This window comes from Mus musculus, chromosome 13 (assembly GCF_000001635.26).
Source record: "Mus musculus strain C57BL/6J chromosome 13, GRCm38.p6 C57BL/6J".
Lineage (NCBI taxonomy): Eukaryota > Metazoa > Chordata > Mammalia > Rodentia > Muridae > Mus > Mus musculus.
In genome coordinates this window covers 19,383,309-19,395,830 of record NC_000079.6, presented here as the reverse complement: position 1 = coordinate 19,395,830, position 12,522 = coordinate 19,383,309, and the positions used below count along the sequence as shown (strand labels likewise).

Sequence of the window (12,522 nt, the reverse complement as noted above, 5' to 3'; positions counted from 1 at the left end):
CGTCTTTGCGTGACCAGCGCGTTGACGTCACGGACAGGGTCCCGCCCTGCAGCCCCGCCCCAGCCCCGCCGGCGGGGACCGCGGAGCCGTGTCTGCAGGCCGGCGGGCGGCTCGCGCCGCGGAGGAGGTAGGCTGTCTTTCCGCGCCCTGCTGGGCAGGTCGTGAAGCCAAATGCCTGAGGTTCCAGGGTTTGCCGGGCTCCCCAGACCTGGCCTTGGCCGTGGGGCCTGTGGGTGCAGCCGCGGAACGCGGCGGAGCGCGGGAGGGAAGCTGGCCCCGGGCCCACACCCACACTCACCGGGAGGCAGGTGGTCCAGCCTCGGCCCCGTGCCTTGCATCCGCATCAAGTCCAAGGTGACATGCGGGTGTAGGCCGGCAGGTACTGTCTGTTACTGGCCTTGTGCCTTCGTCAAGAAAAGCCCTGATGTAACAAAACAAAACGAAAATTAAAGCATGAGTCATGAATGTTCTAGCCATGGTTTCAGCTCTCCGCATTGCCCACTCATCCTGCCTTTAGTTTTTTTTTTTTTTTTTTTTTTAAATCTCAGTAGGGCTCTTTTTCTTCCTCTTTTGGTTGGAACATGGGTGGACACTGTGGAACTTTTCTTAGTGTTCTCTTAGTATGGCAGTTGTAAAGGCATTTGTCTCTGTTCACAGATGGAATCCATCACTTGACCCAGTACTAGTTTGGATAAGGTTAGTAAGGCTGATTGAATGAACACAGTAGCCGTCTGACCTCCCAGGGTACCGAGTTACTATAGCAAGTTCCGTCTGATGTTTTTGTTTAAGGTTCCTAACGGTAAATCCCATCTATGCTTCTTCTGTCCATCATCCACTTATAGAGCAAGATTTGATGACAAAGAGCAGTTTACAGTATTTTTGGCTGCATCTGTGCATAAGTAAAATGCTAGATAATCATGCCCATGAAGGGACAGTGTAGACTGTGCCCCCCCTACATAATATTCACACATATGTAATGTTTTGTATTGTAAGGAAGAATACATTTTTCTTTGAGATCTTCCTGTCTCAAACATGAACCTTTAAAGATTGCATTGTCAAAAGCATTAAAGAAATGGATTTAAAACTGCTCCAAGGACTTACCTTCTCAGGATAGTGATTATCATTTGGATTTAATTATTAGACAGTTTATATGATGCCACATGCTGTTTTAGGTGTTGAAAATTGAGTATTGAACGCTAGATAAGGTTTCTGTCCTCGAGTTCCTTTGATTTTAGTGAAGATAGAATATATGTGCAAATAACAATATGATTTTAGATAGGAATGAATGCTAGAAAATCTGGCAGTAAGGGACATTGGTGTGGCTGTGGTGTGGGATCTGGGAAAATGTCCCTGAAGAGGTGATGCTCTGGATGAGACCTGAATGTTTAGAGTGATTTAGTCAGGGGAGGAGCAGGAAGTGTCCAGTTACAAATGCAGAAGCTGGAAGAGCAGGCACAGTGGGAGGAGAGTCCAGCAGTGCTGTATCCTTAATGGTGGGCTAGTGAGGTGGCTGAGCTGACCTGGGTTGGGCAATGCTGAAGAAGGAACAGGCTTCCTTGTGGAAGTGCGGACTTCAGATACCTTCCGAGGCACTCCTAAACTCTCAGCCGCGTTCTGTTTGTTTTGATTATGAAATCATTAATTGTTTTATATTTTCTCTTTAGAGGTCCTCTTAAGAATGGCTTTCTTTTCCCTAGTACTGTATCCCATAGTAGTTTTTCTTTTAATTGCTGCTGTAGGCAAGACTCAAACCCTCTGCTTATCTTCAGTTCTAGCTTTTATCCCCTTTCTTCCAGCTGTCACTCATTTCCAGGACAGTGTTTACCTACTTTCCATTTGGAAAGCACTGGCAGGCAGTCCTGCTCTGTCCAAACAAGAGCTGAGAAGGTGTAACAGTAGGTAGGTGAGCCTTTCCTATTAGCACTTGCATTTCTAAGGATTACTGTGTCTTTATTTAGTTCCTGCAGTTTTCTGGGCGTGGCACATGCATTCTGTTCTTTCAGACATACTGCAAATACCAAACTTTTCATCAGTGAAGAAAATGTACACTAAGTTCCCTCAGCTAGACTGATGGAGGTTGTTAGCTTTACTCGACTTCACCATGCTTCACCCCTTCTCCCAGAAGCAAGTAGAGGATCTACGGATTGATGTTTCAAATTTGGTTCCTGATGTTGCATTTTGGAACTCATGCGTTGGACCCTTTTGGTGGAGAAGAGGCTCTGGAACTATAGATAGGCAGCAGTTTCTAAAGCGCAACACATAAAATGCCAAATGCTTATTTCCAAATTTGCATGCTAGGCCTTTTTTCTTGTTTCCTTTTGGTTCTATTTCCTTCTCAAATCCCATAGCAAAGAGTGTCTGTATATTTCAAAGTACAGCATATCAGTATCTAGAAACTTAACTCATGTTTTTAACTCACAGAAGACAATTTCAAAGATGGGGCAATGTTTTTCCTTGGACTAAAATAAAGCCCTTTTAGTTTTCTTTTTTTTTTTTCCTTTTTTTCTGAAGAAGTGTATGTCAGCTCTTTACACACACCCTTCCTTTTTATTAGAAGGCTAACTGACTTCCAGTGAATAGTACATATGGCTTGTAAGTGACTCCCAGTACAGAGGTATACACTTACAATACCAACTCTATGCAAATCCCTGGGAGGGGAAATCCCACGGTGTAGACCAGCCTGGGCATAGCAAGACCATGTCTCCTGATAAAAAAATAAGAAGGCAGGATTGTAGCTCAGGGAAAGAATGTCTGAGTTCAATCCCCAGTACCTCTGAAACAATTTTAATTCAAGTTGTAATTTCAGAAATATTTGAAATTTAAAAGTTGTTAACTATTTTCCTAGCCTGATCGTTTTCTTAGATATGAGGTAGTGTGGCATTCGATTTGCTGGGTCTTTGTTTCTGGTAGCAAGTAGAATTTTCCCATGATTGAGGAAGCACTGGGTCAACTCAGTGATGTAATTTTCCTCATGCTACTTTAAAAAGGTAGAAGCCAGTTTATAAACTTTATATGGTTGACGAACCAGTCTAGTATATGGTTGAGAAATAGTGTTGGTTGTCCTAAATTTTAAAAAGAACCATTTGTTGTAAGGTTCTCTTAGTCAAAGAACTATATTAGGTTAACAACAGTAAAGTTATAAAAATTAAAATCAGTAGGTTAATTTGCTTTTGGCTGCCCATTTGAGTGGCTATCAAGATGGAAATTGCGTTTAATAGCCTTAAAGTACTGTAAATAGAATTCTTAAATGTCAGAGATCTTTATATTTATGCAAAAGAGGTTTCTCCATTTGATCTCAAAATATCAAAACTGTTTATTTAGAGCAAGTCTCAATGTCTGGAAGGATGTTCGTGCAATTGATGCCCACATTCTTAGAGATCTAGGCTATCCGCATCAGACTCTATCTTGTAGGCACCTGGGCTATCTAGTCATGGTGAGGCCTGTGCACCAAGCAGGGACCCTGAGCACTTCTGTGCCACTGCTGTGTTCTGCCTGAGGACTACCACAGCATAACTGTGCCTCAGCGTCTACCCCAATGTTGGACCCTCTCAGTAAAATACTTATTTCTCTTCTCTTGCTGATGGAAGCTTTCTCTTTTCTCATAACCTATGGAACACTTTCTCTGCAACATGTTTTATCTTCATCCCTTTTTCCATGTGTTACCATAGATGCACCGTAATATCTGTGTTGGCTAAAGTTTAGAAGACTCCATCTGCATTGTCCGTGCTGTAGGTTTTGCAGAGTCTTGAGCCTTCTAGTTTTATTTGCACTTTTATTACCATGTTTTCAAGAAGCGCTGGTAAGCTTTTCTTGGCTTTGATTCCACAGAACTGTCTTCCTGTTCCATCTTGGGTCTCTTGAGAATCTTAAATCTTTAGATGTAAATGTTGAGAGCACATTGCTACTGAGAATTTTGTGTTAAGATAGTTATAATCGTTACTCTTGTTAATATTATAGATGGAGAAGCTGGGTTCTAGAGAGACTGGCCTTGGGACTCTTGGCCACTTTCCTGGGCCTGGTCAGCTCGTACGGCTTTTGCTGCACTTCAGAACTGCTGGCAAGCACACCAATCACAGAGTTTCTGATTGGTTCCTTTCTTTGTGAACAGATTTAGATTTAGAAGATCCTTCTTCTCTTGTGAATGGAGACTAAAACCTCAGTTCTCTGCTGAGGTTTTTGACTCAGGCTGTTTAAGGCTGGAGAGTCTTCCTGCTCGGGAGCTGGATTAGGGTTAGGTTTCTAGTCTGAGTTTGAAACATGTCTCTTCTGGGTTTTTCTTCAGTTTCACAAAGTCTACCCCTACCCCCAATGTTTTATGACTAGTTAATCTTCAGTTTGTTAAATGCACAGAGCTTTTAAAGTTGAAGCAGTTATAGATTTCTTGTATCCTATATCTCTCTAGAAAATTGACGTTTCAAATATTGCATGTTATTGAGTATTGTTTTTGTTTTAGAAAAATATATTCCATAATTCTTTGAATTAGTCACTTCCTGTTTGTTGATTTAATAATGCAGAATCAAGTAATCCCAGTAACATTTTTCTCTTTAACTTATTTTAAACATTTAACAAAAAAAGCTGTGTGTTTGTGTGTGTGTGTTGGAGTCTGGCCATCTGCACCTGTATGTGTAGGCACCTGAAGAGTTCAAAAGAGAGCATCCCATTGGTTCCCTAGGAGCTGGAGTTGAAGTGGTTGTTAGCCACTCCCAACAGAACTGAATTCATGTCTTCTGCAGAGGTGTTATCTGCTCTTCATGCTGTGGATTCTCCAGCTCCCTGTGCCATTCCCCTGTTGCTGTGATGTTGTAAACTCATCAAAGGGATCAGCAGCTCTTGAGGTGTTAGAAGTTTCTCCAGCCAAGTAAAGCCACCAAGCCAGAACTTGCTCTGGCCTTGTTGCTAGTAATTAGCACAGATTTTCTGTGTCCAGAGGTGTTCTGATGGCCTGTTTTAGCGGTTCACATCCTCAGCACCACTGACATTGGACTAGAAAAGTCTTTGTTGTGGGAGCTTTGCATTGTAGCCCTAGATAGTCAACTATATGGCAAGTGCCTGGCTGTGAGCAAAGCTACATGGCTGTGAGCACATTCGACTCCCAAGTGCCCTGCCCCATGGGGAACGTCTGTTGTCTTTATTCTCCAAGCCTCTCTCTAAGTTAGCTTGTGGTATTATTGTCCCTATTTTGCACAACATAGAAAGGATGAGTAACTTGACCAACGTGGCAGTACTGGGTTGTAAAACAAGGCAGTGCCCCTCTGACATAATACTATCAGTTATCTAAAGACCTGGTAATAAAAAGGAAAAACAAATGCCAGCAGGAACCAGCTGATACTGGAAGTAAACACACTGGCTAGGTGCCAAAATGGTGAGATGGAGAATTTGGCCAGTTGTCTATTTTTTTTTTTTTTCAAGAGAAACTAGAAGCCTAGGGATTTCATCAGTGAAATGTTCGTCTCTGCATAGCAAAGAGGAGTAATAACCTGTTTAGAAAGCGGGTAAGCCAGCAGGTAACCAGAGCCTCCGCTTGGTAGCTGAGGTCCTCTTTGGAGTTTTGTGGTAGAGCTTTGCTGCCCTAAGGACGTGTGCAGCCACTCCGTGATGGAAGTCGGGTTCATGCTGGGTGGAAGGAAGGCTCAGGCACGCAGAGGATGGGCAGGAAGGCTTCCTCACCACAGGCATTGTCTTGGGTTCTTTTCAGCCCAAGGAATGTGGAGATTAAAGCTGGCCATCTCCCATGCTTTGCACTTTGCTGCTGGTAGGGACCGTGAGAACTGCCAGCCTTTACCGCCAGGCATTGCTCCCAGTCTTTTCTTTCACGACTTGCACTCGTCTCAGTGCTTAAATAAAAATCTCTCAGGGCAGCCGGGTGTGGTGGCGCAGCACTTTAATCCCAGCACTTGGGGGGCAGAGGCAGGCGGATTTCTGAGTTCGAGACCAGCCTGGTCTACAAAGTGAGTTCCAGGACAGCCAAGGCTACACAGAGAAACACTGTCTCAAAAAAACCAAAAAAAAAAAAAAAAAAAAACAAAAACAAAAAAAATCTCTCAGGGCATTGAGAGCACTCAGACTCTGGGTGCCTCTGTCCTGGAGCTATGAACCAGGGCACACTTCACATTGTTGAGAGCCACTTATCCTGGAGTTCTTGTTTACCTTTCTCTAAACAAGGAAGTTCCCTGCCAAAGATAGCACTGGCCTTTGATGTTTGCCCTGCCCTTAGGATCCTGGTCTCCTCAGCTGGTCCTTACAGGGAAGGTATCCTCACTCTCCTGCTGGCTTTCAGTCCTCTCTCACTAGCACACACATGCATTCCAGCCTTCCAGTTGTTTCCCTCAGTCCCCTCACCAGGGTTCCCCAGGCAGAGGTTGACTCATTGTTAGTGGACATGCGTGTGCTTGGTCCACTTTAAGTTGCCCCGTCTTCCTCCTCACTGATACACAGTAGCCTTTCAGATCACTCAAAGTTAAGTTTCTCCTAAGACAAGCCTTTTTTGATGGCATTTCTAGTTGCAAACTGATACCGAGCCTTCTCTTTTTATATATATTTTATGCTTTGTTTTGATACTACTTGTATAATTTGTACATGAGTATAGGGACAGTGTCTTTTCCATCTGACTTTCCCTCATACAAACCAGCACAATGTTTTACATGCAGGAGATACTTAATAAATATGCCCATTTGTTTGTGTTGGGTAGGTCAGAGTCATATAGCTGATGTGTTTATGCTTTCTGTGTATGTAGCCTTTTTGTGCTGTGCTTTTACATTTTGGAAAGATGACCAATCTAATCTATTTGGGAAGGTTAGGTTGTTTTTATTAATTCTTACATTATGAAGAATAGATAGTGAGTCAGACCAGGTCACCTCCTACTATACAGAGAGTTCATGAGACCCTAGCTCAGAAAAAAAAAAACACAAATTATTCTTGGTATATTAATATATCATGTTGAAATTCTAAATATGTGTGCAAATCTTTTTAATTTTATATTTTAATTAGCAAGTACCCAGACTCTGTACTCCTTTTCCCTGCTTTATGTTTTTGAGACAGGGTCTCTTTATGTAGTCCTGGCTGTCCTGAGGTATATGTACAATTGTCTGGCCTTGAACTCACAGAGATCCTCTTGCCGCTGCCTCCTCAGTACTGGGAGTAAAGGCATGCACCACTACACCTGGCCGTCTTTAGGTTTATACATTGGTATCTGTAGTTTAAGAATCTGACAAGCACAGAGAATGTCTGGCATGTCCACCATTATTTCTCTATGATGCAGAATTGTTCTCTAGGAAATTTTCTGCTTATGTTTTTGTTTCTTTTCTTTTCTTTCTTTTTTTGCTTTGTTTTGTGTTTGGCAGCACCTCATATAACCCAAGATGACTCTGAGATCCCTGCGTAGCTGAGGATGGCCCTCAGCTTATGCTCCTCCTGGCCCCACCACTAGGTGCTCCGTGCCTGGCTTTCTAAGAACTTTCGATATGTGGGCAAAAAAAGGATACCTCATTGTTCCATAGGAGGTCACAGAAGACCTATGAGCAATATGTGAAATATATATATATATATATATATATATATATATATATATATATATATATATATATACATACACACAGAGAGAGAGAGAGAGAGAGAGAGAGAGAGAGATGGGGGCATTCATTCTTATTTTAGCTTCTGTTTTTAAAAATAATAATATACTACTGTAAAAGTAATTTTTTTTTTTTTTTGCCTGAAGTAATTGTTGCCTCAGAGGCTGCAAACCTAGGCCTAGTCATGGAAGCTTATAGCTTCCATATAATCTTATCTAGGCCTAGAAAGTTTTCAGCCTCTGAGACTTACTGCTAAATAAACTTACCCGTTCCTGCTTCTTTCTGAACTTTGGATGGTTCACTTTAGTTGTTCTGATTCAAACTCCTCTCTAAGCTGACGGAGTCAATCTGGCATCTCTCTTGGCTTCTTGCTTTTGGCTCTGCTTGGCTTCACACTAACTCTGGCAATCTGTTCTAATCTTCTGTGTCCTTCTCATTCTCTGGCTCTTTCTTTCTCCTTCTATGTCTAACTCATTTTCTCTTCAACTTGTCTCCATAATACTTGCTGGGTAAAACTGCCTCCTTCCTCTTTTATTTCTCTCTGTGCTGTCTTAAATGGCTTCCCTTTCTTCTTATAAGAGTTGGGCATCTCGTATTCTGTCAAATCTTTCTCTAATTTATCACCTTGTCACTCAGTTACACTTCAAACATGGGTGCTTCCTTCAACAAACTAACTTTACCTTCAGTTTTGGGATTAAAGGTAAATCCTAAGGGCATGTCTGTATTCCAGCCAGAGGGATTAAAGGTGTGTGCTAAGGGTTGAGACACATCACAACTAGAAACATATATATATTTTTTTTCAGTAAATATCACAGTCTCGGAGTTCACAGTGTGATCAACTATCCTGCAAAAAAAGCTCAAAAAAATAATTATGTCATTTCACCTCCCTTCCCTCCCTCCAAATCTTCCCATATACCTCCCTTTACTCTCACATTTATGGTTTCTGTTTTTATTATTGTTATATACATATGCTTGTGTATGTGTGATCCTCTGTGTATGTGTATATATAATTATAACTCTTTCAGTTTATATAATGTTACTTGTATGTATAGGTTTTTGGGGCTGACCACTTAGAATAATAGAGGTAGTCTTGAAGGTGTTATAACAAAATGATTGCTATAGAATAATTCTGTAAGTGGTTTAGTTTGTAAATAGGTCTCCTAGTTAATTTCAGCTGTCACAGTTTGGAATTGTCATAGTATTGATACAATCTGGAGGAGGTTGAATTGGGGGATTGCCTGGATCAAACTTGTCTATGGGCATGTCTCTGGGGGCATTTTTTGATTGGTAATTGCTGTAAGAGGGCCCAGCCCACTATGGGAAGAGCCGTCCCTGGGAGGTGGACCTGGCCTTTTTAACAGAGGTACCTGAATGGTAGCCTGGGCCTAAGCCGGTGAGCATCACTCTTATGCTCTTCAGCGGCTGCTGCTGCTGCTGCTGCTGCTGCTGCTGCTGCTGCTGCTGCTGCTGCTGCTGCTGCTTGAGTGCCTGTCTGACTTCCCTCAGTGACGGCCTGGAGTGTGGCCTGGAGTGTAAACCTGATGAACCCTTTGCTTCCAAGTTGCTTTTGGTAACAGTGCTGATCACAGCAACAGAAAGCAAGAGACTAGCATGCCAACTTTTGCTAACACTTGATATAGATTGGGTGCATCTTGAATACACTGTGATAAGTAAAAGTTACACAAATTACAGCACGTTCTTATGAAATATTTACAACAAATTAGTGTTGTCAGGGCAGGGCAAGGGGGAGGAATAAGGAGTTACTGGGTAAGTGCTATGAAATTTCCATTGGCAGTGATGAAAATATTTTGAAACTATATAAAGGTGAAAATTACACAGTATTGAGAGTATATTCAAAGCCTCTGAGTTGTACACTTAAATTTTATAATTTTATGTTATGTAAAGTCTACCTCAATGTTAAAAAGAAAGAGGTTTTTTAGCTTATTGCTTTGGAGGATAGAAATTCATGGCCGGATAGCTCAGCCTCTGGCAAGGGTCCCTTGGTGAACGAGAAGATTCAGGGCCCACAACTTCTCTTTTACAGTCTTGTGCTGTTTTCAGGATCAGCCAGTCCAGAGAACTTCAGTAATGTCTCTCTCCAGTGAGCCAGGCTCCCCTCCAGGCCCTGCCTCTGGATGGTTTCATTATCTCTCCACATTGAGAACCACGCTGCTCACACCTGAGCCTTTGATGGAGGCCTCAGAAGCCTCTTAGATGCCCAGGGATGCAGAGAGGAGGTGTCATGTGAGTTTCCTGCACCATAGGTGGTTGCAGAATGGGCATTCTAGGTGGAGCAGAAGTATGGCAAAGGTGCAGACCCCGAAACCTGTACAAGGAGCTCAAATTCCTAAGCAGAGTAGGGAGAGGAAAGCTTTGTTTTTGAGCACAAGGCAGAACTGGGGGCTTGCAGACTAGAAAGACTGAATTGTTGGATGAGAGGTGTTGAGAAAACGGTGAGGATGCCGGTGAGAGCTGATTGGGGCTGTGCTTTTCACCAGTGAGCATGGTGCCCTCAGCCGCAGTCAGCGTTACCACCTTTTCCTATTCGAGCTGTAAATAAGACCTTAGTGATGGTTAACGGCTATTCTTAGATATGTGGAAGTTTTTATAGGTAATGTGTGAATGTCAGAATCTTTGATCTAGTCACTAGAATTATGATATCGTAATTGCTTATCTCTTTCTAAAAGTCACAAGATTTAAGTTTTTGAGAATGCTGCTACTTTAAACTCTTTACAGACCCCTAATAAGATTTTAGAGATCCTGTTACAGCCAGACATGGTTAGGGCATGCCTGACATTCCTACACTTGGACTTTTGGGGTGCAGGCCGAAGGTTTGAGAATTTCCTCAAGGCCAACCTAAGCTACAGGCAACCTTGTGTCTAAACAAATGAAGGAGGTGGAAGAGAGGGAGAGGAAAGAATGAGGGAGGGACAAAAGAGAAAAAGGGAGGGAGGGGGATTTTTTACTCTCAGGTGTGCAGTATACTGATTTCTCGGAATATCAGCCTGTAGTTGCATTGCGTCTCTTAGTGGTCTTTATTGTTTTACATGATTTTGTTTTCTGAAGCACAGATTAGCCTGATAGAGATGATCCTGGACGTTGTACTTGATTCTTGCCCTTTGAAGATCTAGTTTCTTGTGTAAGTGTGAAAAACACCTAATGAAAAAAGAGAAAGTATTATTATTATTTTTTAAAATCTAGGCATCCATATTTTAAGATTGACGTCTCTAACTCACATTCACTAAGATTTCAACTGCAGACATTTATTTGTAGTGTACATTAGAAAATTAGTTTTGAAGCTGGGGCCATCTTGTGTGCACATTGCATTATAGGAAATGGCACATGCAACTTTTACCTGTAAATGGTCCTGGTCATAGATGGAAATGGCTTATTGACATGCTCTAGTTTGTAAAGGAGGAGGGTGGTCTCAACTGGCTTCAGGGAAACTTGATGTTCACTATTCCCAGGTATTTTTCTTAGCATCCTCTTAGACTAGAGACAGTGGGTTGATTTGCCATCAGATAGAGTATCACGTTCTGGAGTTCTTACCCTACCTTCCAAAGAAAAAGTCTTGTGATATTAAGTGAATAGGAACTCAGCGCACTCTCTGAAGAGGCTCGTGGAGTTGGCTGACTACTCACCAGGCTGCTTCTTGGAATTAAGCTGTGATTTGTCTGTGTTAGAAAGGACAGGCCTGGGAAACATGAAGAATGTGTGAGAAACACAGTCTCACTTCTGGCCTTTGGAGTGCAAGATAGTTACTATAAGAGATTTAACTTTTAAAATAATTCTTTTATTAGTTATTTGAGAATTTCATTAAAGAAAATAATTTTTTTTCTCTCTCAAAAGCAATCAGATTCTAAAAAAATATCATCAGATAAGAGTGGGACCTCATTCTCACTTCCCTGCTTTAGGCTGGGATTGTGTCTGGAGTAAGCTTGTGCAGGACCTGGGCATGCATCACAGTCACTGAGTTTGTATTTGCTTCTGCCCTCAGTTGTCTGCAAACACTTCCTTGAAGTCGTCACCCATGGCTCTTACAGTCTTTCTGCTCTTTCTTCCATAATGATTCCCCTAGTCTTTAGCGGTAAGATAGAGTCATTACATTTAGGGCTTATGCTTGTTAGTTTTTGTGCATGACACAAGATAGAGACATCTAGAAAGAAGGAACCTTATTTGAGAAGATGTCTATATCAGAGTTCTCTGTAGGCAAGTCTGTGAAACATTTTCTTGGGTAGTGACTGATGTAGGAAGGCCTAGCCCACTGTGGGTAGTGCCGGCCTTTTACGTGGTTCAGGAAGGTATAAGAAGGTAGCTGAGTATGAATTTGGAGAACAAGGCAGAAGTAAGTAGTGATCCTCCATGGTTTCTTCTTCAGATCCTGTCTTCAAGTTTATGCTTGAGCTCCTGCCTAGCCCTTCCTTTCTCAATGGTAGATTGTGACCTGGGAATTATAAGATGAAAGAAACCCTTTCTTTCCCCAAGTTGCTTTTGATCTTGGTGTTTATCACAATAATAGAAAGTAAATGGAGGGGCTGGAGAAATGGTTCTGTGGTTAAGAATTCGTGATACATTTCCAAAGGACTTGAGTTCAGTTCCCAGCACTGTCTCATAGGGTCTCTTATCACCCCACCTGTAACTCCAGCTCCAGGAGGGGATCAGATATGCCAGGGCTCAGTGTGCAACTGCCCGCATGTGCACATACCCATACATAGATCCACACATATACTTTATAATCTAAGAAAGGAAGCTAAGATTGGACTGAACACCCAGTTGTCTTTATTCTCTTCACATTGACCAATTCTGAGTCTTCTGGATTAATTGCTGTCCTATGCAAGAAGAAGCCTCGGAGAAGGGTTGAGTGATGAATTAATCTGTGGGCATAGCAATGAGTCCTCAGAAGGCATTTTAGTGCTATGCTCTCCTAGCAGAATAAAAGCAGGGTCTTTACTAG

General features: G+C 42.2%; 1 protein-coding gene across 6 annotated transcripts in view; it reads left to right on the top strand.

Moving 5' to 3' along the window:
- Positions 1–17: 17 nt before the first annotated feature.
- Positions 18–12,522, top strand: part of Stard3nl (STARD3 N-terminal like) — a 38,138-nt gene continuing 25,633 nt past the window's right edge. For 2 of the 6 annotated variants that reach the window (NM_024270.3, NM_001347485.1), the window contains exon 1: positions 18–127. Coding sequence is in view for 3 of the 6 variants with exons in the window: in XM_030247453.1 (XP_030103313.1) it covers positions 1,679–1,899 (221 nt within the window). In the remaining 3 variants the exon portion in view is untranslated. Of the gene's footprint in view, positions 128–662; positions 697–757; positions 1,900–4,738; positions 4,859–12,522 lie in introns of those variants that run through there. The other 4 variants (XM_030247455.1, XM_030247454.1, XM_030247456.1 and 1 more) reach the window with 3 other exon arrangements.